Source organism: Xenia sp. Carnegie-2017, unplaced genomic scaffold (assembly GCF_021976095.1).
Source record: "Xenia sp. Carnegie-2017 unplaced genomic scaffold, XeniaSp_v1 HiC_scaffold_13, whole genome shotgun sequence".
NCBI classification, from domain to species: domain Eukaryota; kingdom Metazoa; phylum Cnidaria; class Anthozoa; order Malacalcyonacea; family Xeniidae; genus Xenia; species Xenia sp. Carnegie-2017.
Genome location: NW_025813436.1, coordinates 4374622 through 4399640, shown reverse-complemented (window position 1 = coordinate 4399640; position 25019 = coordinate 4374622). Strand labels below are relative to the sequence as shown.

Genomic DNA, 25019 nt, shown 5'->3' with positions numbered 1-25019 from the left:
TAAGATCAAATTTTCGTGTTATGAAATATGGTGCAAATGTTCTTAAAATGGTCAACTCTATCTAAAGAGATTATTTCCCTCAGGGTGATAAAGGCACTTTAAGGCATAATTACTAAGAACAAAGAAATGACACTGATCTCTTTATTTTTCTTTCATCTCAAGTAGACTATTTTAATTGTTCTCATTAACTATGATTTGTGTCAATACAATAAATATTTCGACTAAAATAATTCTGTCAGTTTGTATTCGAGTTCCATGAATAGCCCACCACTTTTCTATTGCATGTTTAGGCTAAAAAACATGTATATAAGACGTTCAAAATATATTTATAATTGACTGCTAGTCAATGTGTATCATAAGGAGATTGAAAAAAGCCAATAAAGTGAATCTATACACTTCATCAGTTTAAAAGACATAGACTTTTCAATTTTTGATTCTGCCTTGTTCTAAATCGAACAGTAAGAATTCATCAATATAATCATATTGGTGAATTCTTAAACGGAAAGAATGATAATAGTTTTATCAAACTGAAAAAAATTGGAACCGACATTGATTTGTAGTGTATTTATTCGTTCAAATTAGTAGCAATGAGATCATTCGAATTTCAAAATCACCGTTGTTTTTCGACAATGCTTATTTGTTTATACTCAATTTATAGCTTGTTTGATGCTTCGTCATGCATTTACATTATATATTTTGTTTTAAGTCACTTCTTTGCAGTTCTTCTAAGTTGCTAAATACTGCTTTCGAAAGATTTAGATTTTAGACAACCGAGCTCCAATGTTTTATACTTTCAAGTATTATAATTTCAGAACCCTCAACTAAATGCATCCGCAAAAATAGAGTAGCTAAATTAAGACAAGAATGAATTTCGATGAAAGAGATACAACAAGTGATCACTCCATAGAGGGTTTGCATGCGACGTCAAAGAGACCATGTTGGGGGAGTGCATCAAAGTACCGATGCTCAGCAGTGCATTGAAATTAACATAAATTCTTTTTACTAAACGGAAAGTAAAACACCAAGGCAGTAAAAACAATATACCATGTGTTTCGCTGTAAACTAATTTGATTGTTATATCGCTGGTGATTTTATTATTTCAATGTTTGCATTTTTTTCAAAATTACATAACTTTTGGATGTTTGCGTGTGTTATGGGATGAAATATCCCTTGTCTTCAACAAAGCCTTCAAATTTAAATTTCTTAATTGTATTATTTTCACCTATTTAAACAAAAATTACTTCATTAAAACAAAATGATCATCCAAAGTTCAAGTATTCCTCTTTAGATAACACTTTAATTTGAAACTTGCAAAGCACCTATGAATTCATCCAAAACTAAACCAACTGATTAAAAACAACACGACTTTTTTAAGGCAAAATGGAATATTCGCTTCACTACTATTTTGTTTTCAAAAAACTTTCATCATGCAATTTTGAATGAATACAAAGCATATTACAAAATACTACACCACGCAAAAGTAAATAACAGTTCTTAAAGATGACTTTTGAACCAGGTGAACAACTGAAACTCTCGCTAATAGCAAATCACTGAACAACATATTGCTTTTAATCAAGCAGACATATATTTCGGCTGTTGATAGGAGAAAAGCAAACGTCCTACTTCTAAAGTTCTTTGTTAGATACAGAGCAATTCACCCTGAAGATATAACATGAAAGCTAATTCTCAATTGGAAAATGTCATTTCAGAAATATGTTGCGTTAGAGCCCAGAACTCGACTCGAGAAATGAAAGTCCAAATGGATGGCTGTCATTGAATACTTTTTTTTGAAGTATTTACTGTAAATGCATGTATTTTGCACTATATAAAAGTTACTTTGTGTATTTGTATTGATAGTGTTCGCTTCCCTCGCTATCATAAAATATCATTAATCTTTAAATATAATTTTAAATAACTCACTAAAAAAGAAAAGAAACAGGAACACTTATTCTTTAGATAAAGGTTTCTTCAAATAAGGGAATTTTCGTTCAAGTATGTCAAAACGATGCAATTATGAAAATTAAAACTGAAAGCCCCATTGATCAATGACGAAACAAAATTTTACTTACAATTGCAAAGCAAGAAGAGTGTAGCAATAAATTCGTATTTGCCGAAATACAAAGGTGAGCTGCAGGCATACATTAATCACATTGAAGGTAAGTTCTGTTATTCATAGATTTGGAAAAACGAAAATATAATTGCTTTGTTAATTAGCATAAAAAATGTAAAGGATTCGTGGATTTTAAAAACAGACTCAAAATAGTCTTTCTTTAGTCACGAATCATGGTAAGCGATAAGATCAAAAACATCAACTTGGAATGCAAAAACAAAGAGATGATTATCAATTTTTTTGTAATTGCTTATTACGCCATATTCAAAACTAACACAACCTCGAGTCATGCAGTTTGATCTAAAATACATTGCAGCCTATGTATTTTAGTAAATTTGCTTTCTTTCCCGTTGCTTGATTGAAAGGCGCAGTTCACTTAAACATACGTACTAAAAATTGGGACATACGTACTAAAAATTTCAAATCCAAAACTAAAAAAACTATAAAAAACAACAAGGCAACGAACGCTAAAGTATGGGCAAAGTAAATTTTGTATGCGTTAACAAATGTGATCAAGTTTCTACTTCTAAGTAATAAAGGTGAATACAATTTAAAGCTCATGACCGATTGTCTGATTTCCGTTTACGTGATTGAAGATCTATTTATTATTGCCAAAACGATCTTACCTGCATGAGCCAATGATAAAGGTCATATCATTATAACAGCGATATTGTATATGCTATATTCTGTCTTTAAAAGATTAAAATTCGTTACTCATACTATAAGTGTCTAGATATGTTTAATATAGGCAAGATTTGTCAAGATCTACATGCACAAACAAACACTGAGACTGTTGTTCCCTCTTCTTATCAACATGTCAACGATTCGGATAATCACAATAATTCAAAGATGAAAGAAGCTAAAGAAGCCTTTACGTCTATTTTTGTGATAAATAGCTAAGCTATAACAAGAAAGCAATTTTTCGAGCATCTGTAAAATAGGTTGTCGTAAAAATATTACTTTGCATCAAAGCAATGTAAATTCTACAATAATAATTTCGTTTTTAGAGTTCAGACGATAGAAATTTAAATTTCCTGTAACAAAAAGAGCACAAAAGGATTAATAATATGAATCGTTGTTGCTTCATTCTTTCAATCATCTTTAATTTTATTTTCAAAGAATACAATCCAATCTCAATAAATATACGCTTTTGAAAATTTCTTTAAAAGTTGATGAGCGTTTTATTTTTTCTCAATCGTTGCCATTAAGAAAATACTCACCACCGACAGCGTTGGATTAGCTACATCACATGACAAGAAGCATACCGAAAATATGTGAAAACAGTAGCTACAATTATAGGCGAATTAAGTATAAAGGCAACATTTGACACGAATAAGATAACTTTTAATTGCAAGAAGAACTAAGCTTGGTACGTTTTACATCGTCGCATGAATTTTCGCATTAAACTCACTTCTTGTGTGATAATTATCAACAGTCCTTTCTTTTTGTAACATGCACACGTTTAATAAATACATTCTTTGAAATCCTCATTAGCTAAAAGACCGATAAATCAAATCTTATACGAATGAAAAAACACCAAATTTTTGCTCCTTTAACAAAAATACATTTTGAACTATCATGACTTTTGATCCAGTAGTCATTGAAAAAGATTATAAGCTTGCCTTGAGATTTAAAAACGTCGTGTCGCTATAATAAAAAAAGCACCGCTTTCTAAACAGTTGTGCACGCACCAATGGCAATTATCTTTATAAATAAATTACAAAGACAAAAGGGTTCGTTGATAAGTAAGCCTTGATCAGAACTGCTTGATCATTGGAGTCATTGCACCGAAGAGCAGAAGACGTAGCAGAGCACAAGTGAAGTCGTACAAATATTTTGAAAAGTAAGTCTACTAATTTTGTTTTCAACTTATGGATGGCATGTCCAATGTAGCTTTGAAGAGGCTTGAGGATCGATTTTTGAAGAAGTTTGAACCGTGAACATCCACAATATTGTCGACAAAAATTTGTTGCAATAGAATGCATGTGTTTATTCAAGTTCCAAGCAGAAAACATTTTTTCCTCTTTCTGCATTTATATTTAAGGCCCATCAGACATTCTTCAAACTTTTGGCTCTGGAATTTTTTCGAACTTAAGCAGTAAAAAAAATTGTAACTAGCGGCATTAAAGCAGTTTTAAAAGCAGTTTCCCTTAAAAACCACATACATACCCTTCGACCAAAAACAAAAAAATTTCAAATGCCTAACCAAGTTAAATAAGGACTTGCTGAGTGTGTAGCGACAACAGTTATAAAACGAGCGCTACTTATTAATGTATTCATTGTGAAGGTAAATCTTGCTACCACAATTGTTTTATACCACTGCGTTTTAGTTGAACTAATACACTAACATAGCCATCAGGCGGCGTTAGGTGGAGGAGAGCAATTTAGTGCAAAGAAATAGTTTTAGGGGTGAAATTTATTTAAGGTAATCAGTTTTTGCATTTGCAGTTTGTCAGATAGCCCTCTAACCAATCAACGTCATCAAATTCTTAAGCAAATATTTCTGTTGACACAGCATCAATTCAAAGACTCTTGTAAAAGTAGAAAGAACTCGTGCGTGAATTTAGAGACGATCAATGGTTCTAAATACCTCTAATGCGTTGACTTCTTAAAAAAGTAGCAAAAGAAAATGGACGTGCTTTATTTTTTATTTAAAAAGCAGATATTTGTTTGACATCAAAAGCACTCACACCACAAGAACATTTGCACAACTGTTAAACAATTTACTAACACACACTTAATGCCAATTCAAGGTAAGTGAAAATACATGATCATTTGAATTCAAAATACGTTGTTCAACTTGGTATACATTAGAAACCTCTGAATGATTTTCTGATCCATAATTTTATCAATTGGTACGCAAAGTATATTTTGGATTTTAATTAACATTTATTGCTACGCATTCAAACTTACTCTAGATCCTCAAACAAAAGTCAACAAAAATGAAACGTTTTAAAACTACGCCTTAAAGATTCATGATATAAAACTAGACGTTCAATCATCGCGGGCTCGCACATCGAGGCTTGGTGTTTACACTTTTTTCTTCTCTACTTGTTCTCGCCATGATTGTAATGTGGGAACATCTTTTCATAAAGCGGTGCTAGTATGACGAAGGTTGAACAAAAATTTGAGAACATAAATTTGCTTGCGCGAAAATACATCTTAAGAACTTAGAAAGTGTTGACAGCGAGTACACTAAACAGTATATGGAGTGAAACATAAGCGTCACGTATATAATTAAAGCCCTTTGTACTAAAAATATCATGAAAGCTGAAAAATGTTGATATATGAACCAATTAGAGCTTAGAATTAAATAGCCTCAAGTGAAATATTATCTAGAAGCAATTTCATTTTTCATTATTAATAATTTATTATTTTTAATGATTTTAATTAGTCACATAAGATATGAAAACAAACAATTACCAAATAGATTATAGTAATTTTCACATTTTCGGGATAAAATATCACGAAGCTTAATCCCTGTTTGACCAAATTGAAAATCGAAAAATTATTGACATGGTGTTACTAAAGTGTGAGCTTTATATAAGCTACCATATATACCATGTAGAAAATTTAGCCTTTCCTTGTTGGGCTTACAGCAAACGTTTATATTGCCAATCATCAAATATCGTACTTTGGACTTTAGAAGGCTTTTCATCAGGTCCAATAAACTTCAAAGCTATTTTCACCAATAGGCAAAGAAATAAATAAATTCAAATTCTCAAAAATTACTAGTTACTAGTTACCTAACAAAGTTCAGCTTTTAATTCATCCATTGGTGAAAAACTGGCATGTGATTTTCGTCTCTTCCTGTTGTTTGGCATGATATTATTCAAGCATTCTAATCGTTTTAGCCATCGATCCGCCATCTTTGTTTGATTGATATAGTTAAGTGCTGCTGAATGGACGTATAACTTTCACTCTCACTTCACTCAAACTCTCAGCTTTACTGGAGAGTGATTGGCGTCTTTGAATGGTTGGAGTATGAGTGCAGATGAGTGTAGAATTTTACAATGCAAGTGTGAGTGAGCTCTCATTGAGTGTTTACTTGCACTCATTGAGAATGCGTGTCCACTTATTGAGTATGAGTGTGAGCGAGCCTTTAGAACACGGGAGATAATCACTTAGAGTATTAAAAAGAAAATATATTCAGGATTACTCCTTTTCAGTCCGTTCACGTTGCTTAAAGCTCAGTACCTGTCTCCTAGACTAGGTCTAATTCAGTATGTCATTTTCTGAAAACGTTTTTTCTGTAGTTTGTGCTATAATTGTATTACAAGTTATAGATGCATGCATTTCTTAATTCTCTTTCACAGATGATTCGGTGCGTGCTTTCCTGTCTTTGGATTTTGGCGTTCGGTAAGCTCATAACTTCACACATAGAAAATTTTTAAAAGCATTCATAGGTACATACTAGAAATGTTTGCTTACAATCTTGATGTTAACCTAGTCCCGCTATCATGTTCAATAAGCCATGGACAAAGAAGAGTATTTTGTCTTCTCCATGGAAAGAGAAATTCTTAAGTGAGTGAACAAATTAAAATTTATCATGTTATATTTTGCAACAATGCAAAATACGATTTGATCGTGTCCTTTATGAAATATCTGTTATATTCATTAGCAATGAGCAGATAATTAATCCATAAAGTATATTGGTCTAAATAACCAGTGGCAGATGTAGAGTACGTCAAAATAAATTACTACAGCTTATTTTGGCATATATTTACATACTAAGAAACAAGACAAAAGGTAATCATATTGCCGAACATCACCGAATCACAAAGCACAACATTGACTGGGACTCGGCAAAATGCATTAGAAAGTTGGTATACCAACTTGGAACAAGCCCCCCTGAACAGATCCCAGCAATTACCGGCACCTTACAAACGACTTATTCACAATACAAACAAACGATCAACTAAAAACATTACACTTCACACTAATTCACAATGACAATACACAATTGACACCCACACATTACAACTAAAAACATCACACCTAAATCACACAACACAACTAAAGATAAAATATTTCACTTCACACTAATTCACAATGACAATACACATTTCCTGTACACACAACACAATGACGTAAGAACCAGATAACAAATACGGCTAACCTGACGTTTACTCCTCATTTGACTCTGAAGATGACTACTGCTAAGGTTGTCGAAACGTCAGTCAACAACAACAAAAACAGTCCTTCTCAGGACTATACCAACCTGGACGATCATCATTTACAAACATGTAACGATATTCCCGGGTTCAAACCATTTACTTTATATATTTACATTATTAAACACTTTACAGGCAAATTCATTGGTAAAATTATATTCTTCAGAAATTAAGAACCAATAGTGTTTTTTTATTGTAATTTGAATTTAAAATAGAGGAGCTATAATTCATTTTGACGTACACTGGATACGCCACTGTAAATAACCACTAGAAAGTGAAGCATAGAAAAAGACAAACTTGGACAAACTTTATACTGTAATAAAACGCTATGTATGACCTAAGTATAGAAATATCATGATTGTTGATACGGCATTCGTGACGTTGTTCATTCGTCACAAACAAAGATATCTGAATAATACTTTTCCTTTTAGACGCAAACAACTTCATAAATGAGCGAAGAAAGAGAGCTATAGCTCGAAGTAAGTAATTTTAGATATTTTTCACTGCATTCAATAATGAACGCCTCGCACAAGTTTGAAAAATTCGCTTTTCTTGCTTTCCATCCGCTTCTTACGGTGGCTCACAAGGGCCACCACACAAAATAAAAATATTAATACACACACAAAATAAAAATACACAACAAAATACATTATACACACACAAAATAAAAATACACACACAAAATAAAAATACACACGCAAAATAGATTATACACACACAAAATAAAAATACACACGCAAAATAAAAATACACACACAAAATATGATTGCGGGCGCTTGCAGTGTCGGCTTACTCGGAATTGCTCGTAATTGATCGCTTTTGTTTTCAAAGTTCTAATGGTTCCAACTTCCAGAGTACATAACAAAATTCACTGATTTCACTGTGATCAATTATTTCAAAGTTGCTTACGATATTGCTCCCCGTATTTTGGTTAAAATTAAGGTTAATGTGTTGTCCTTTAAAAGGACATTATTGGTCTAGCCTGTTCTGTACCAGTTATAAACAGCTTTGGGGTACTTGAAGTTGAAGTTAACGGACTTGCAGAGCTCGAAGGGCAACTGCTTGAAGAGACGCTACTCGTCATTGACGCTTCAGAACATTTTGGCAAAGAAGTTAATCTTCCCAAACGCACACCGCATTTGTGACAAAAAGAAGCTTTGTCAAGTGATTGTGCACCACAGTTGGCACAAAACATAATTATGCCAGGATTACGCAAGAGCTAGCTTTCGATTCCTTTCCAAATGTAATTTCAAATGTTTCGCAGTTGAAACAGTTAAATACGACGACAAGTTGACCAAATGTTAAAATCACAATTAGTGAATTACACATATCTGATTACAAACTGATAATATGATAGTCAGACCATCCGACACTGCAAGCGCCCGCAATCATATTTTGTGTGTGTATTTTTATTTTGTGTGTATTTTTATTTTGTGTGTGTATTTTTATTTTGTGTGTGTATTTTTATTTTGTGTGTGTATAATGTATTTTGTGTGTGTATTTTTATTTTGTGTGTGTATTAATATTTTTATTTTGTGTGGTGGCCCTTGTGAGCCACCGTAGCTTCTGGATATATTACTTAATTTAAATGCCAAGCAAGCTTAAGATACAAAGTATATATCAACCAGTGCCAGTGATGTGAATGGTGAAAACTTATATGTTAATCATTGTTAGTAAAAGCTCGTGTTCTTGTCCTGGGAGATGGCCATGGCAACATAAAAAGTTTTAAAAATACTTGGATCCACCCCGAAAACTGCTTCATATTCGTATTGCCCATTCAACTAAAAATTTTAAATTTGCAACTTGCGAAGCTTTTTGCTATCGCATGGAGTATTTGTTGTTATATTACTGGGAAAAACGTTACAAATGGATCAATAAATATAAATTCTTTTTCCTTTTCCAAACCCAGGATCATGCGAGAAACTGGTCGATCTAGGTGTCATTATTGATGGTTCATCCAGCATCGGAGAATCTAACTTCAGAGCGTTCAAATCATTTACGGCCGAATTTTTCGGTAACTTTGTCATCAATCCGGATAAAACTCGCATTTCTGTGATAAAATCGTCGACGTCACCTTTCATGGAAATTCCCTTCCATCGGTCGTTTGACGATCATTTAGAACTTGAAAGAACCGTGAGAGGCATTGACTATAGAGGTGGCAGCAGCTACTTGGGTGCCGCACTGAGCAAAGCACGCGATGAAATGTTTCAAGCGAGCAATGGAGCACGAACGTCTCTCGGTACGTTCTTCAATGACCAACAGTAGCACATGGTTTACAATTGGCTCTTTCTAAATACGCTTTTTATCTCTAAGTGTGTTGATTGACTTTTACCCCCTCCTCTTGAACACTGATCTCATTATCGTGTATTAGTAATTACTCCTTACTTTAGCCTTACAGCGAGACTAAAGGGCACACCATGCAGCATAATCCAATGGTGGATTTATTGAGAACAATAGTTAATTTTTTGTCTTCATTTTAGGTGCAAAGAAAGTGTTGCTAGTAATAACTGACGGACTTAGCATCGACAGCGTCATTCAACCAGCTCAAAATCTAAGAAATGACGGTGTCGTTATTCACGTAATAGGAGTAGGCTCTTCACTCTCTACGCGTAAAATTCATTGGATGGCGTCACTTCCAAAAAATGATCACATGTACTTGCTCAATAATTCTGTCGAAGCGCTTCTCTCAAAAGCACAAGAAATTGCCACCAAAGCTTGTAACGGTTTGTATGCAAAAAACCTAAAACCTTATCTTTATCAGGATATAGCATTCGAATGTAGCATTTCGAAATCTCTGCATTCCCACTTAACTATAATGTCGAAGAATTAGAGCAACCGCAAAGATTTCAAGGACAAGGAAAAGACACAATGTTTTGTTTTACTGTACCTACTTAAGCAAAATTGACAGTGATCGAGAAATAAAGTGAAAAGCCTGTCTGCATGACTATCACAAAACAAACGGCTGGATAGACAAAAAACATAGCGTAAAGAAAAAACTGAACTTTTCAAAATTAAGTCTTTGCAGATTTCCGTTGCCCAACCACATTGTGTTCACTTTTTTACGCCTTTTGACGCTTATAAACGTCTTTCACAAATACGATAGATTTTTCAAAAAAAACACATATGATAGATGGAGCTGAAAGAAAATTCTATCTTTTATGCACTTAAATGAACTTTTTGACACTTAAATGAACGCAAAATATATACCCGTACTCTATTAATAAAATTATTTAAGTTAGAGCCGATACCCTACACTTAAACAATGAACTAAGAGCCAACGAATTTCACATGTGGTTGTCCATAACCATATTAAGATTTTGCTGCAAGTGTCAGGTCAATTGCCAGCGTGATTATTGTTTTACAGCAAACTCCTACTATCTCACTTGCGGACAAAATAATATGACGCTGACGTTCTCTTTAACACTTGTCCAAACCTTGGACCTTGACAATATGGTGCTCAATGACGGTATCTGCAAGGCCAGCTACAACGCAACCCACGTGTTTGTCACAGCACCACTATCAGGATGCGGAACTCTCTTCACACAAACAACACAAGAAATGTTTTTTACCAACAACCTGTCTGTACCACTGAGACCTAGCCGTGGTAGCGTCATAACCAGGTCGCAAAAGCTTAATTTCACCTTCACTTGTACCTACGATCGTCTTATCAGTGTCAGCGGTGTGAAATTTCAGCCTCCAAGTCCTGTCGTGGTGATCAATGAAGGTAATAAAATCTTTAAATTTGACCTCTATGTTGTTTTTAAAAACAATTTTGACATCCAGAATTGGAGAAACTGATATAGATCTGACTTTTGTCTAATCATCAAATTAATGATAAATCAACCATTTACTTTTCCCATTATTCTTTTACAAGACAAGCATTTGGTGAGTTTTTTAAAAAGGTATTTTCGATAATTCACGGGATTAAAACACTTTGTCTCTAAAGTGGGTTCGGTACTTTTTCTAAATATGGCAAGGAATAAAAAAAATCGGATGTAAAAGTTTAAAGTTCTACTTTTGCAAACAATAATTACACTGAATGGCATCGTAAGAAAATGCCTAGAAATATAGTAACTGCTTGAAAAATAGTAGAAATAGTAGTTCCTTCAAGGAGTTTGGATGTTAACAACTGCAATCTTGCCAACTCCAATTTTTTAGGAGGATTCCTCTAAAGGCAGCTGTAAACATAGCTACAAGCTTCAATGTGTTAAAGACAACGTGTTTGTTGGAAAAATTATGATTCATAATTCCACAATTTTTTTTGTAGAGACGAGACGATATTTAATTCATTTCGAATGGTCTAAAATAAAAAAACTGTATAGATAACGTTGCATGTTCTCCTTCCAAAGAGTGATATTGTCTCCGCTTTGAATTATTTTTCATTGCCCAAAATTATTTATTCTCCTAGCCAGCTATGTCCTACAACTGTCACTAATGTCACTTAAACATCTAACCTAAAAATACACGTACTTTGCAGGTGCCAGTGGGGATTTTGTGCTTGAGCTTGGTTCTTTTTCCAACAATGATTTCTCATCTTCAAGCTCTGACCAGTATCCAGTATTCAAAAGCATTCGCGATCGTATTTATATACAGTACAGCATCGACACGGCAAACTCCAACATTGTTGTACGTGCAGAATCATGTCATGCTACACCGACCAACAAAGCGTACAATCAACCTCAGTATCAGATCATTAAGGACAGGTAAGCTTATGGAGACATAAACTATCCACTTACTGATAAGTAACCTTTTATTTGCTGTTAAATTCTTTGCAAAATGAAAAGTAATTTATAGGTTTATGTGAAGAACTTTCACGCTCTTTATAGCAAATTGATGGCTTACTGATTTTTTTATAAACAAGAGTCATTCAAGCACAACACGAATGCTCAGTATTAAGCTTTCTAACACTTCTTTCCTACCCCTTAATAAGTTATATGTGTTGCACTAAAAGAGACTTAGTTCAGTAAAAATATACATAGACAAATCTTCGTATTCAATGCAGAGACTTTGTTTATAGTTGTGACAAGGACTCAACAATAACCCATCACACAAGTGGCCTAAGGAAACTCCATCAATTCAGTATGCAAGTTTTCCGCTTCCTTACAAACCACACATTGGTCTACATTCATTGTGACATACGATTGTGTGATAAGAATGATCCCAATTCCGTTTGCGCGCGCAATGCGCCGTGCACAGATCTTCCGAGGAAACGTCGCAACGTTGAACAAAATGTAGACATCAACCGTTCCTTTCCTGTATCCGTTGGACCATTTACATTGCAAAAAGAGCCGACAGTTTCCCCTAATGCCGTCTCCAATAACGGATGCAAAGGTTGGCATAAGTTTTTTTTGATATAAATTTAATAAATAGATAACACCCAACCGTTGTCTATACAGTTATAGGTACACGGGTATGACGTCAATTGTGATAAAAACTAAAATTGGCCACGAGCCACTGGAGCGAGTCAAAAAATTTGTTTCTTTGTCCCTCAATACTTGGAATATTGAAAAGTCTTGATTTGCATATATCACGCTTACGTGATCTATAGGATTGAAGAAACGCTATTGGCTAGCTTAATCACTTGATAAAATGTGATTGGCTAACAAAATAAACAAACAACGGCTGATCAATTTTGTTGAATTTTGTTATCGAAGACGAAGTACAAATCAATGTTTGAAAATCGGGTTTTTTCTTTTCTTTTTACTCAAATACGTTAACTGCCTCAACTAGGTCATTGTTAATATCTTTACCACCAATTTGTTAATTTTTACAAATATAAAATTTTCTGTGACGTCAATTCCGTGCGTATGTCCTCTAATAGATCATAGCTCTCGACCAATGAAATTGCTCAAATTCTTCTGGTTATTATATAAATAGTTATTTTGAATACATTCACCAAGTAGCATCATATATGATCTACAACAGACTGGAAAATCCACAGAACGTCGTCCGTTGTTGATGATATGTTACACGCGAAAAGTAGCATGCTACGAGATTCAAATTAACTTCACAATGGTTGCTTAATATTGCCATGCTAGGAAAAAAAATTTAAAATGACTTTTAATCTTCCATGGTTGAATGGCGAGAATACCAATGCTTTTCCATATTGGGTTTTGTAATTAGGAATTTTGTCGAGCAAGTACAGAGTTTGTTTGTAAGAAAACAAACCAGGAAAAGAACTAAATCTTGATTTGTGATTTCTTTTATTACCATTTATAAAATACAATGTTTTCAACAGAATGGACAGAAATATTTGAGATAAGATGAGATGATTTGATAAAGTTTTGTTTGTTGATCATTATTACATGAAGTAAAATAAATGGTTTGAAATACAGTCGGGCAAATTTTGACGAACGCAAAGTCAGCAATGCTCGACCATAAATGCTCATTTATCCTCGTTATAGGCAACGACGACGATAACAAGATGATAATTTTCATCTTGGTTGGTGTTATTGTAATGGTTATCGTACTGGCAACAATCATCTTCCTTTTCCTTTACTTAAGTAGACGCACAAAGAGATCTCCTGATAACGCCACCAAGCCCGCGCCTCACGTTCCATCTTATGGTAATGACGGCTTGGAAAACAACTGATGTAATGATTGCTTAATATTTGCGATACTGTGTATATGCTCAACGTAATAACCTCTTAATAACCTCTTATAACCATAAATGCTCAACGTAATTCACTTTTCAACTTAATAATCTCACTAACTTTATCCTTTTCATCATTGAAATGTTATAACGAACAGAACAAAATGCCTTTCAACATTTAACGATTGATTCATTTCATAATTCTTCAGACATTTGCCAAGACAAAGCGTAGTCATAAGACTTTGCTTGTAAACACAGCAAATCCACGCTCATAGAAATATATATTGCTTCTTTGACGCCATTTTTAAATGTCCGATGCATCAAACTGCAAAAATGCGCATTTTAAACAAACTGAAATTTCGATTTTTTAAGATTTTCTACTGTAAATATTATTATTTCTTTCTGAATATTGCAACCTAATATTTCCTGGATACCTGGATCTTTTTCTGGAACCCCGGCTACCCAGGCTCATGTAATTAGCCCCTAAGAATACTGAAATAAGGTCATGGATACATGGATGAAATTTGTATCCAATTGATTTTTCAAAATGAACAATTTTCGTATTAGTTGCCATCTTGTGCGTTTTAGAGCTACAAACATGACCAAACACTTAGGTCGTAGCAACAAATTAAGCCGCTCAACAAAATTTATAACCTGTACAAGTGAACAATGCTATCAAAAAAGTAAAGCTAATCAACTATAAATGGTCTTTTCTAGCCGTTTAGGAGATCTGAATTTTCAAAATTATAGAAAATCTTGTTGCTTGTTTTCCAAGAATCCACTCAATGCTATTTTTAAATGTTGTTTATGTTGAGCAGCGAGAACATTCTGGCAATGTACAAACATGCGCAATATTTTGTGCTTCCTCATTCTTTCATTCAACCATGATCGATAAACAGCAACCTTATGTCTGATGTGGCGTCTTCTAACCCAGGGTGTGGGAAAAACTGATAATATTGTTCTGAAGGTAGTTTGAATTTTAAATTACAGTTATAAATTACTTTAATTGACCAACGCTGTATCTGCCACCATTTACAAGCAAGACAAAAGAGACGTTTGAAATCAAACAAACATTGTAGAAGAGTCTATTTTCAACATTCGTATTTCAAGGTAAGCTGATAATTGCACTCTATCATTCACATCGTTGCCTACATTTCATTGATTTACAACTAATTTTCGAATTTACATTGAGATATGTAATGTTTGGTTAAGTTGAATTTAGTCTAGTGAATACAACAGTTAGTTTAGTAAACACAACACCTATTTGATCTTCTTGAAATATAAAGGTTTTTTGCTGCTAATGTATTTCTGCTAACATGTTTGGGTGAAAACTACAAATTGAGACTTTTTCTCGAATAATTGACGCTCCAAGCATTGCTTTATGACAACTGTTCTTAACACAACGAAATGGAAACGTGCCACAAATGATTGATCAAACACTGCCAGTCGACGAATGCCGACTAAACCAGCCGTGTTAGCATCAAGGAGTAACTTCGGAGAATCAGTAAACTAACGACGAATCGACTTTTTCTGATGCTGTTTATCTGTCCTACAGCGGTAGAAGAACTTGAAAGAAACTTGGCATTCACAGTTACAAACAAGACAATACAGGCCATTGAGATTTATAAAATAACGTTTTAAAAACACGGGAGCTGATTAGTTGAATGCTCGAATCGCACGAATTCGTAGGTTAGGTGTTACACCCCGTATTTCCTTTTTTCTTAAAGAAAAAACTCGCTCTTTGTGCTCGCCACGCAATTTCTTGTTTCTCCAAAACTTTCCGGTTTGTTTACGGGATAGAAACACATAAAACGTTTTCTAATTTATTTATTGTAGTTCATGTCTTTTTGCAATAACAATATAAAAGCTGAGCTTCCATATAATTTTCATAGTTTGTCAAGCTGAGAACATAATTTTCTTTATTTAATTAATTCCACAGATGATTCGTGTTCTGCTTTTGTGTCTATGGATTCTGACAATTCGTAAGTTTTTCAAATTATACTATCATCTTCACCCTTTAAGTAATCATATAAAGTTAAAGAGTCGATCGGGCCAAAATACCGTTAAAGACTAGAATAATCAATAGTGCTTACAGAATCGGCTAAAATATTTCTTAACTCTTAGCTACTTAATATGCCTTCAAACATTAAGTTTGATAATCAAAATTCTCACAGAAGTAGCTACAACTAAAAATGAAGACTTCTGAAGAAAATTTACCTTATCCTTTAACATATTCTTGTACTTACCGAAAGCATTGTTATGCTCTCGATTTTAACTACGTCATTGACGCCTTGCGTGAAAATATTTCTATTTTAATACAGAAACACAAGCCATAAATTTTTTTTATACTAACTTAAAAATGAAGCAATTTTATTCTTTATAATTACATTACTCCTGTACAACCATATAGTTGAGAGTATCACGGCGAAAGTACAATGGAAGCAAAAATTGGACATTAAAGATAAATTGTTAGGTAAGCATTCTTTGTATCAGCAATATGATGTATACTTTGGCAGTCTCACTAGAAAGCGCTTTCCAAAGGAGCATGTACATGCAAGAAGCTAACATCGCCAAACACTTTTTGTGATGAAAGCACACAATAAAAACATTTCAAATAGAAGCTATATTTAGTTATTTCGCAACAATTCAAAGACATTTGAAAAAAGACACCACATAAAATAATGTGTGGTCGTACATATTAACAGTGTCATAAAAAGAGGTGTATAACTTGTACGTAACTCTTCTGTTTTGAATTAAATTAAGCATCATGGCTGGCCGTTTAAATCTGAATAAATTTCTTCAAGTAGTATTTAACATCATTTGAAAAGAAGTAAGTTAGTAGTTGGGTGGGCGACTTCCTAGTTCCTGAACAGTAACTCATAGAATTTCAACCAAACTTCGACTTCAGGTAAGTCTCGTTTAATTTTCTAATTCTATTTCGTCACTGTTCTACGTCACTAGGAAGTCATGTGAGATTTTAAAGCAATGTGGACATGAGCAATAACTAATAACAAAACAATATAATTGAAATTTCACATTTCATGTCTCACAAATGGCAGAAAGTAGATCATTGCCAAAGTTCTTCGCCTCAAAGTATGAATTCAAGTAAGTGCCTTCATCAATAAACTTTTTTAAATCACATATTTACACTGCGTGTAACGATAATACGCAAACAGTTAATTTCATCAGATAAAAGATAGTAGCTATATGCCAAAACCAAGTCATAGTGTAAGATAGAAAAGTTGTTGTAGTTTTGCACAGATTGCCGAATACAGATGAATGATTTAACCAATTAGTAAATTCTTATAATATCATTTACTTAATTACAAAATACAGTACGTGTAACAATTAAAGAAATGTTTTGCAAGGAAGTCAGAATATGCTTTACTATTCATCTTCACCCTTTCCTCGACCAAAAATGGTCCAATTAACATTTTTTCACAGATTCCTGCATAGATTCTCAATCTATACAGCAAAGAAGAGGAGGGATAATGCTTTGGGCAGGAATCTGAGAAAAATGTTAATTGGACCGTTTTTGGTCGAGGAAAGGGTGAAGATGAATAGTAAAGCTTATTCTGACTTCCTTGCAAAACATTTCTTTAATTGTTACACGTACTGTATTTTGTAATTAAGTAAATGATATTATAAGAATTTACTAATTGGTTAAATCATTCATCTGTATTCGGCAATCTGTGCAAAACTACAACAACTTTTCTATCTTACACTATGACTTGGTTTTGGCATATAGCTACTATCTTTTATCTGATGACAAATCCATCCTTGATGAACCAATCCATCCCTGATGAACAATGACCAATCCATGCTTTGCTAAATCCATCTGGACCATCCAGTGTTGCTCGGCATTCGTCAGTGAAGATTACTTTTGAAGAGTCACATTTTAAGTAATCTGTGGCTCATTTCATTCGTTTTGCCTGATTTTGCTCAGATAAAGAGAAGGGGAGGGGTGGGGGGCGTGTAATTGAATTTGTAACTCTAGCAATGTCATTGAGGATATTACAGTGGGTTTTCCTGCTTGGATGATCGATGCCAGCTTCTTCGAAGATTGTTTTACTGGATGGCAGTGGATTCTTAACTTGTGCATATTCAAGGTTCCTCATTTCTCTTGAAGTTGTCTTTCATTTCCCTGCATCTGACCTCCTCTTCCTTTGTGCATTGTTACTATGAACAAATTTTCTGTAGTTCTGCGGTCTCGTTTTAACCTTTGTGCAATGTTCACAGTTTCAACTTTTGCAGCTAACATTTTCACAATTTCTGATTTCTCATTTTCAATTTTAAAGAACGACTTCTGCCCATTTTGTTCAGTATTCCTTCCCAAATTGCATTTCAACCTCTATGTTTACCTGCATAACTCAATTTAAATCATTCGATTACTTTTACCCACTGCAATATGTAAATACTTCAATTAATGAACAGCGAAAAAATCTTTCACCATAAAATTCTGTAACTATCTACAAGATTGAGTGATGCTCCTATGTTACACCTGTCACATTGCTACAAGTTTTTATTTTGAAATAACGCGAGGCAAACCAGCTTGCATAATATCGTTACACGCACTGTATTTTAAAGGTAAGAAAATTTGGTCAGTTAAAGATAAAACTCAGATCAAAAAAGACATTTCATCGGTATCAAAAAACCAAAAAAAGATACTATAGCAAATGAAGAGGCAAAATGCTGACAATTTTTACAATGCTGTTTAGCTACTTGCTTTTAACTAGGCGTATAGCTACATTTTAAGACGTCACGATTCCTTCGTAGAAAGTCACGCCTGCTGGCTATCCATAGCATTGAATTTGATTATAGTTCTTATATAACTTGTTATTAGAAAATGGTCACATATAAATCAAAATATTTCTTAGAATTTGTATCATTCATTTGATCAAAAAAGATACGTCAAATTTGTCAATATATAGTACATGTTTTTATGTAAAATTTTCTACAAAAACAAACCAATGCACAATGACGCTGCTTCATAACAACAACTGCGCACAACTTTCAACCAATCACAGAAAATGCAAAAACAGAATATATTCAATAAATAGAGAACTGTTCTTTTAAATTTTAGATGCAAGAACGTGCCAGGAGCCCATAGATCTTAGATTTGTGTGGTGAATTACAAATTGGAACCATGCCGATTTGAAAGCGAGATCATTCATAAAAGATCTCCTGGATCACTTTGTAGTTTCTCCTAACAATACACGCATTTCAATGATGAGCTTTCTGGCTGGACGTGGAATTTCTTGATCCCAATCAGTTTTAACCAAACTTTCTCAACCAAACAAGACCTGCATACCGCTATTGATAATGCTTCAATTTCTTCTTATAATTCTTATTGGTGGTATGGTTCAGGGCCATTGAACTTCGCTTACAATGAAATGTTTCAAGAGAGAAGTGGAGCTCGGAGCTCACAAGGTAAACTTAGTGAGGAAGGTAAAATGCCATATAAAAATTCGTTTTAATGTTATTCAGAAAATACTCAATAATGCACCCAAGACAATTCCATTAAGTATTTCTTATTTAATATACGTAATTAGTGACTCGATAATTTAGGTATAAAGAAAATACTCGTGGTATTGGTAGATGACTACTTATATTTCAATATTGATCAAGCACAGAGACTAAAAAACAACGGCGTTATAATTTACTTTGTCGGCTTTGGTCCTTGGGCTTACGAATATCAATTGAATACACTGGCTTCAAAAAAAGATCCCGTGTTTATGTTAATTATATCTGAAACACATACTTCAACGACCACAAAAATGTCCTGGGCTATTTTCAACGGTGGGTATCATGAAATATTTTAAGATTGACAGCAATTTTGCTGGTGTGATGCCTGATTAAAACAATCGAACGAATTCATAGAGCCTTAACTTTTTCTAAAAGGAATTATCTGGAAAGGCAACTCTCTCACCTCGCCAAGTTTCTCACACACGTAACGCAGTGTGATGTTTTTAAAACGCAACTACGAATGTGTTCGTCCTTTTTCTAAAAATTTTGCTAAAAATAATTTGACTGCTTTCACAAAAAACGCTAAATTTGCATGTTGCATGTAACCGAATATTACATCAATGAGAGAGAATTAAATTACTTGTTGCATGCAAGACTTACACTGATTTTATTTGTAGCAAACTCCTTCTATCTCTTGTGTGGAACAGATGCAATGGCATTGGTATTTGGGTAAAATTTTGCGCAGCAATACAATTTAATCGGCACCCATCTCATTGACGTGAGCTGCACAGCAATCTACAACCAGACTCACGCGTTCATCACGACTCCACTCAATGGATGTGGCACTAAGTATTCTGAAACAAACCAAGAAATATTTTTCAGCAATACATTGACTTCCACAACACCAGTTACCCCACGTGCAGTCATCACTCGAACAAAATCCCTTAAGATCAATTTTCGATGCGCTTATAACCGTTTGGTCAGAAAAAGCGGTTTGGATTTTCAGCCGCCAAATCCTGTTCTCGAAATCACCCAAAGTAAGAATAACGCAATCGAATAAATAGATTACTCTTTAAGTATTGACTGAAATACTTCTCTCAAAGCAATGATAAGCAATGTGCCTTAAGTTAAAAAAAATTAATTCGTGAAAAAATCTCTTTTATTCCAGGCAGTGTCGGCAACTTTACTGTCGAACTTAGGTCATTCGCCAACGCTGAATTTTTGTCGTCAAGCTCTGAGCAATATCCAGTTTTTAAAAGTTTTCAGGATCGTATTTACGTGCAGTACAGGGTGATTACAGCCAATTCCGACATTGTTGTAAGGGCCGAGTCATGTCATGCCACCCCAACGAACAAAGCATACGACACACCACAGTATCAAATTATCCAAGACAGGTAAGCATAGATGTATTTTCCTTAAATCAAAGGATGAACATAAAGGTCTTTATCTTCAAGTCAGAATTTTTTTTATTCGTCATGGTATCAACTTAAATACACACATTTAAGATTAAATTTGTTTCAAAATATTTGGTTATACAAATAAGTAAAAATATAACGAATTTTTCCATGAAACAAGACATATCAAGACAGCAGTTACATCAGCTTGTCATGATAGAAATATACACTCTTGTGTCTCATGCAACTGACATGCTCATGTAAACATATTCCCGACAGCTACACAACCTACCGTGGCTTTACTAAAGAGTTATTTCAATTTAAATGTTTTAAACATCGCATATTTTAGTTGCGACAAGGACTCATCGATCAATCACCTTACGTTTGGTTTGCAACAACTCATCGATTTAGCATGCAGGTTTTCCGTTTTCTGCTCAACCATACACTTGTCTACATCCATTGTGACTTAAGATTGTGTAATAGAAACACGCAAAACTCCATCTGTTCACGCAGTACAACATGTCCGGTGAGAGCACGTCGTGAAGTTTCCCCGCAGGATGCATCTAATCATCCATATTCTGTTTCATTCGGTCCGTTTACGTTAGCACCACCAACAGCAGCACCATCAGCGTCAAACAATAAAAACAACACGAGAAATGAAGTTGGAGAAAATTCAGGTTTGAATTATAACACACGAATGTTTGGGTAAATGCTTTACTGTTTTGAACTTTTAATAAAAGTTGGACTTGAATCTTCGAAACAATTATTTAAATCTGAAAATTCTTATAGATTGTAATTGCCTGAAGTTTCAGGTTCCTGCGCAAAAACAACAATATCCTGGAAAAAAAATTCGTTTTGTTATTTGGAAACAGTTTAAGGAATTCTTTACTTTTCAAGTACCAAATGATTGGCACGATTGGCAGATAATATAAAAGATCTAAACTGATCTGTTGTCTACAATGCATTCAGAATATTGAAAGTTCAACGCTTAATATTGGATTATTTAATTTAATCTTTAGAAATGAAACATTGCTCTGTTACTTAGCAGCTTAACCTTAATTGGCTTTCTTGTCTTTTATAGGTCAAGCTAAAATGCCCAGTGCAAAAATCATGATTGGCGCATTGATTTTGATGTACGTGTCACATGGCTCAATTTATATGTAATGTAATATCCTTCTAATTTTCATGCAAAGACTTGGAAATAAGTAATTACCATATAAACAACAAACGTTGCCACGGAAAAAGTTTGCAACACTTACATACGTCATTATAGCAACATATAGTACGGACAATAAAAAATCCATACATATGCACTCACTGAACTGCAAAAATTTAACAAACGAGCAAAATAATTTTTTGGCTAAATTGAAGTGTACCGTCATCCTCTTAATTTGCATGCAAAGATTTGGAAATAAATAATTACTATATAAACAGCACACATAGCCTCTGTAAAAGTTGCCAACACATATATATGTCGACTTTCTCTCATTATAGCAATATAGCAGAATCAAGAAGCCAAACTTTGTAATCATTAACAAATACATACTCAACAAATCATCAATTATGTACTCACTGAAATGCAAAAGTTGAATAAACAAGCAAATAATTTTTAACTGCCTTGATTGTGGACGAATTTCATTTGTATGTGCAGTATGATGTTGTTTCATTTATATACTTTTGTTTTTTTTTACTAGCATTTTTATCACCCCACTTTAGTGGCTTATCATGCACCCTGCAAATTTGGTCGTGCTATGTAAATTTCAGATCATCATCATTATTCATTGCCTTATAAATCTATTGTTTTTACAGTGAGTGAACGCAGAAATATTTGCATAGCACGTCCAAACTTGCGGACTGGCTACGCCACTGCCCTAATTTGTCTGTGCTATACATCATACGAAAAAATTCATATTATTTGTTACATTTGCGATGTTAAATGGCAGTTGCTCTGGCAAACTGCCAACTTTTATTAAAAAAATCGCACATTTTGCGTATTTTATGTAGTTAAAACAGAGTCTCAGAATCTCCTTTAAATCCTGATAGTATTGTATTTTAAGCGGGAGCGATGAATTCGCATCTTTGAACTTTGTATTGTAAAACACGAGAGTGCATTTTCTCAACTTCAAAGTTTGTATATTACCAATATGCAAAAAATATGTTTTTAGAACTTTTTGAAAAAATCACGTCTTTGAAAACGCTTTAAATGTGTACAATTGTCGATACAGCAGAATAAGTAATAATCGAATCTGGAAAATCGAATCTGGTCAATGGTCTTGTAAGAATTTACTTTTCATAGATTGTGAACATGGAGGGTTCAACAAAGATGGACAAATGTTAATTTGCTGGTTGAGCACATGCCTTAAACACTTCAAAAACTAATTTGATCTATGTAATTTTAAGATGAAAAATAAATTTATGAATTTGAATGATGAGTTTTTTTATATTGACAAAGATGAATTTTTATATTTTAAGCTTTCTGCTTGGGGGTAAAAATTATTTATAATTAACAATTTAAAGTTCACTCACTAAACAATACATGCATTTACAATTTTTTCCACTTGGAATAAGACATGAACAGAAATGTTTTGTTTTTACAAAGTCTTTGAAACTTTCGTGAGGCTTGTCCCCTTACTGAGTCAAAATGCTAAAGTAGCTAATTTATGAAAAAACACTTTATCACAATTAGTCAAAATAAGAAATCCTGATCAAATTCAATGATTACAATTTTTATGTAATCGTTAAATTCCCGATTTATTATCGTTGGAATTTTACTGTAACAATTCTGTTTTATATCTAAAAAATTATGTAAACAAGACCATTATGGTAAACAAGACAGTGAATTTTAACCATGTCTGGAATTATATTTACTGACACACTGATAAGCGGTATGGCTCGACTGGTTTGACGGATAAAGGAGTTTAAGAACGCTCATTTAAGCCATTCCATTGGTCAATAGCCAGATCCGTGGACGATCTGGAACGATCTCGACTGATAAGGGGGGTGGCCGGACGGGGGTGTCTTATTGTGATTGGTTTAACGGATTTCGACCAGATTTCGACTGCTGAATCGAATTCTTGTTCGTTTTATAGTATTTTTCTAAAGCTTGATAAAAACTACTGATTCAGGGAAATCTTTTACAAATTCAAATACTGACATGTATGCTTCTGTATATATGACAATACACAATTAACACCCACACATTTCCTGTACACAAAATACGATGATGTGTGAATCAGACAACAAATACGGCAAACCTGAACTTTACTCCTCGCTTGACTCTGAGGATCACTACCGCTAAGGATGTCGAAACGTCAGTCTACATCAACACCAACCGTCGTTCTCAGGACTTTAGTGTCCTAGACGATCTACATCTGAAAACATGTTACGAATCATAAACTTTGATTAATAATTCCAAAGACTGTCTGCAATCAAGAATAGCGATCTTTTGAGAATATTCCTTGACGTAATTTGAAATCTAATTGACGTATAATAATGCTCTTAGTAAAATTCCAATCAAAGCTTAGAGTTTACGAAAATATCCATTGTGCTGATTATGACTATTAAAGCAGCTAAATTTATTTTATGTTGTCAACACTTCACGATTTTTAAGTTAATTCTTACGCCAAAAATGTATAATTGTTTTTCCGTATACAAGTCACTTTTAAGGTTGGAGTCAGATCTTATCAAATAATATATCAGGCACTTGACTTACGTCTCAAAGATCTGAAATAATTTTTTAATATATTTAAAGTAAGAAGTTTTAATAAAAAACAAAAACAATATTAGAATGTTAATGCTGTTCGAGGAAGCGTTTCGGTATTTAAGATGAAAACAGCACTTCATCATGTACAAAAGCTACATGCACTTTAAAGTGTTAAAGATACTATCTTTGAACGCGTTCAACAACACGTTTGTCATTTTCCATTTAAATCCGACGTTGCTTTCAATTTATAATAACGCATTTGGTGACGTGTTAAACGTTTCAATTAGTCGGCATCACTGGACTTCGAATTTTATCACGACGATACGATGTGGCAATTCTCTGTTTGTTTAAGTAGAGGATGGAGAGAATTTCTGAATAAAGTTGGAATGTTTTTTGAAATTTACGGAATATTAATCAGTCATGTACCTGGGAAATGTTTCGGCGAAAATTGTCCATTCCTGCGAGTTGCATGCATTGACTTAGAGAGCGATTTGCTGAACTCGTCGACACACATGTACAGTGCTGTTTTAGAAAAATTAATTAGAGCTCTCTTCTCATCTTTCGCTAACATTAGCCTATG

At 33.8% G+C, this 25019-nt stretch overlaps 3 protein-coding genes and 1 long non-coding RNA gene across 4 annotated transcripts; all 4 read left to right on the top strand.

Annotated features, from left to right (window-relative positions):
- Window positions 1-3894: 3894 nt before the first annotated feature.
- LOC124449007 (CUB and zona pellucida-like domain-containing protein 1) lies at window positions 3895-14307 on the top strand. The gene is made up of 10 exons (XM_046999952.1): window positions 3895-3953; window positions 6427-6469; window positions 6561-6634; window positions 7716-7763; window positions 9194-9523; window positions 9765-10007; window positions 10649-11008; window positions 11762-11987; window positions 12302-12615; window positions 13689-14307. Exons 3-10 carry the CDS (start codon window positions 6571-6573, stop codon window positions 13874-13876), a joined length of 1773 nt encoding a protein of 590 aa, XP_046855908.1. The 5' UTR covers window positions 3895-3953; window positions 6427-6469; window positions 6561-6570; the 3' UTR covers window positions 13877-14307.
- A 581-nt stretch (window positions 14308-14888) lies between these two features.
- On the top strand, window positions 14889-17321 carry LOC124449196. Its single transcript, XR_006949358.1, has 3 exons — window positions 14889-14986; window positions 15816-15858; window positions 16287-17321. It is a non-coding gene; the product is annotated as an uncharacterized LOC124449196 (long non-coding RNA).
- Window positions 17322-18791: 1470 nt separating this feature from the next.
- On the top strand, window positions 18792-20259 carry LOC124449158. Its single transcript, XM_047000110.1, has 3 exons — window positions 18792-19306; window positions 19445-19675; window positions 20020-20259. Exons 1-3 carry the CDS (start codon window positions 19270-19272, stop codon window positions 20073-20075), a joined length of 324 nt encoding a protein of 107 aa, XP_046856066.1. The 5' UTR covers window positions 18792-19269; the 3' UTR covers window positions 20076-20259.
- On the top strand, window positions 20079-22353 carry LOC124433262 (oncoprotein-induced transcript 3 protein-like; the record flags this gene model as incomplete). The annotated part of the gene is made up of 4 exons (XM_046983023.1): window positions 20079-20379; window positions 20511-20736; window positions 21086-21413; window positions 21818-22353. Coding segments are annotated over 3 exons (648 nt in total), but the record flags the coding sequence as incomplete, so codon positions are not given.
- Window positions 22354-25019: the final 2666 nt, after the last annotated feature.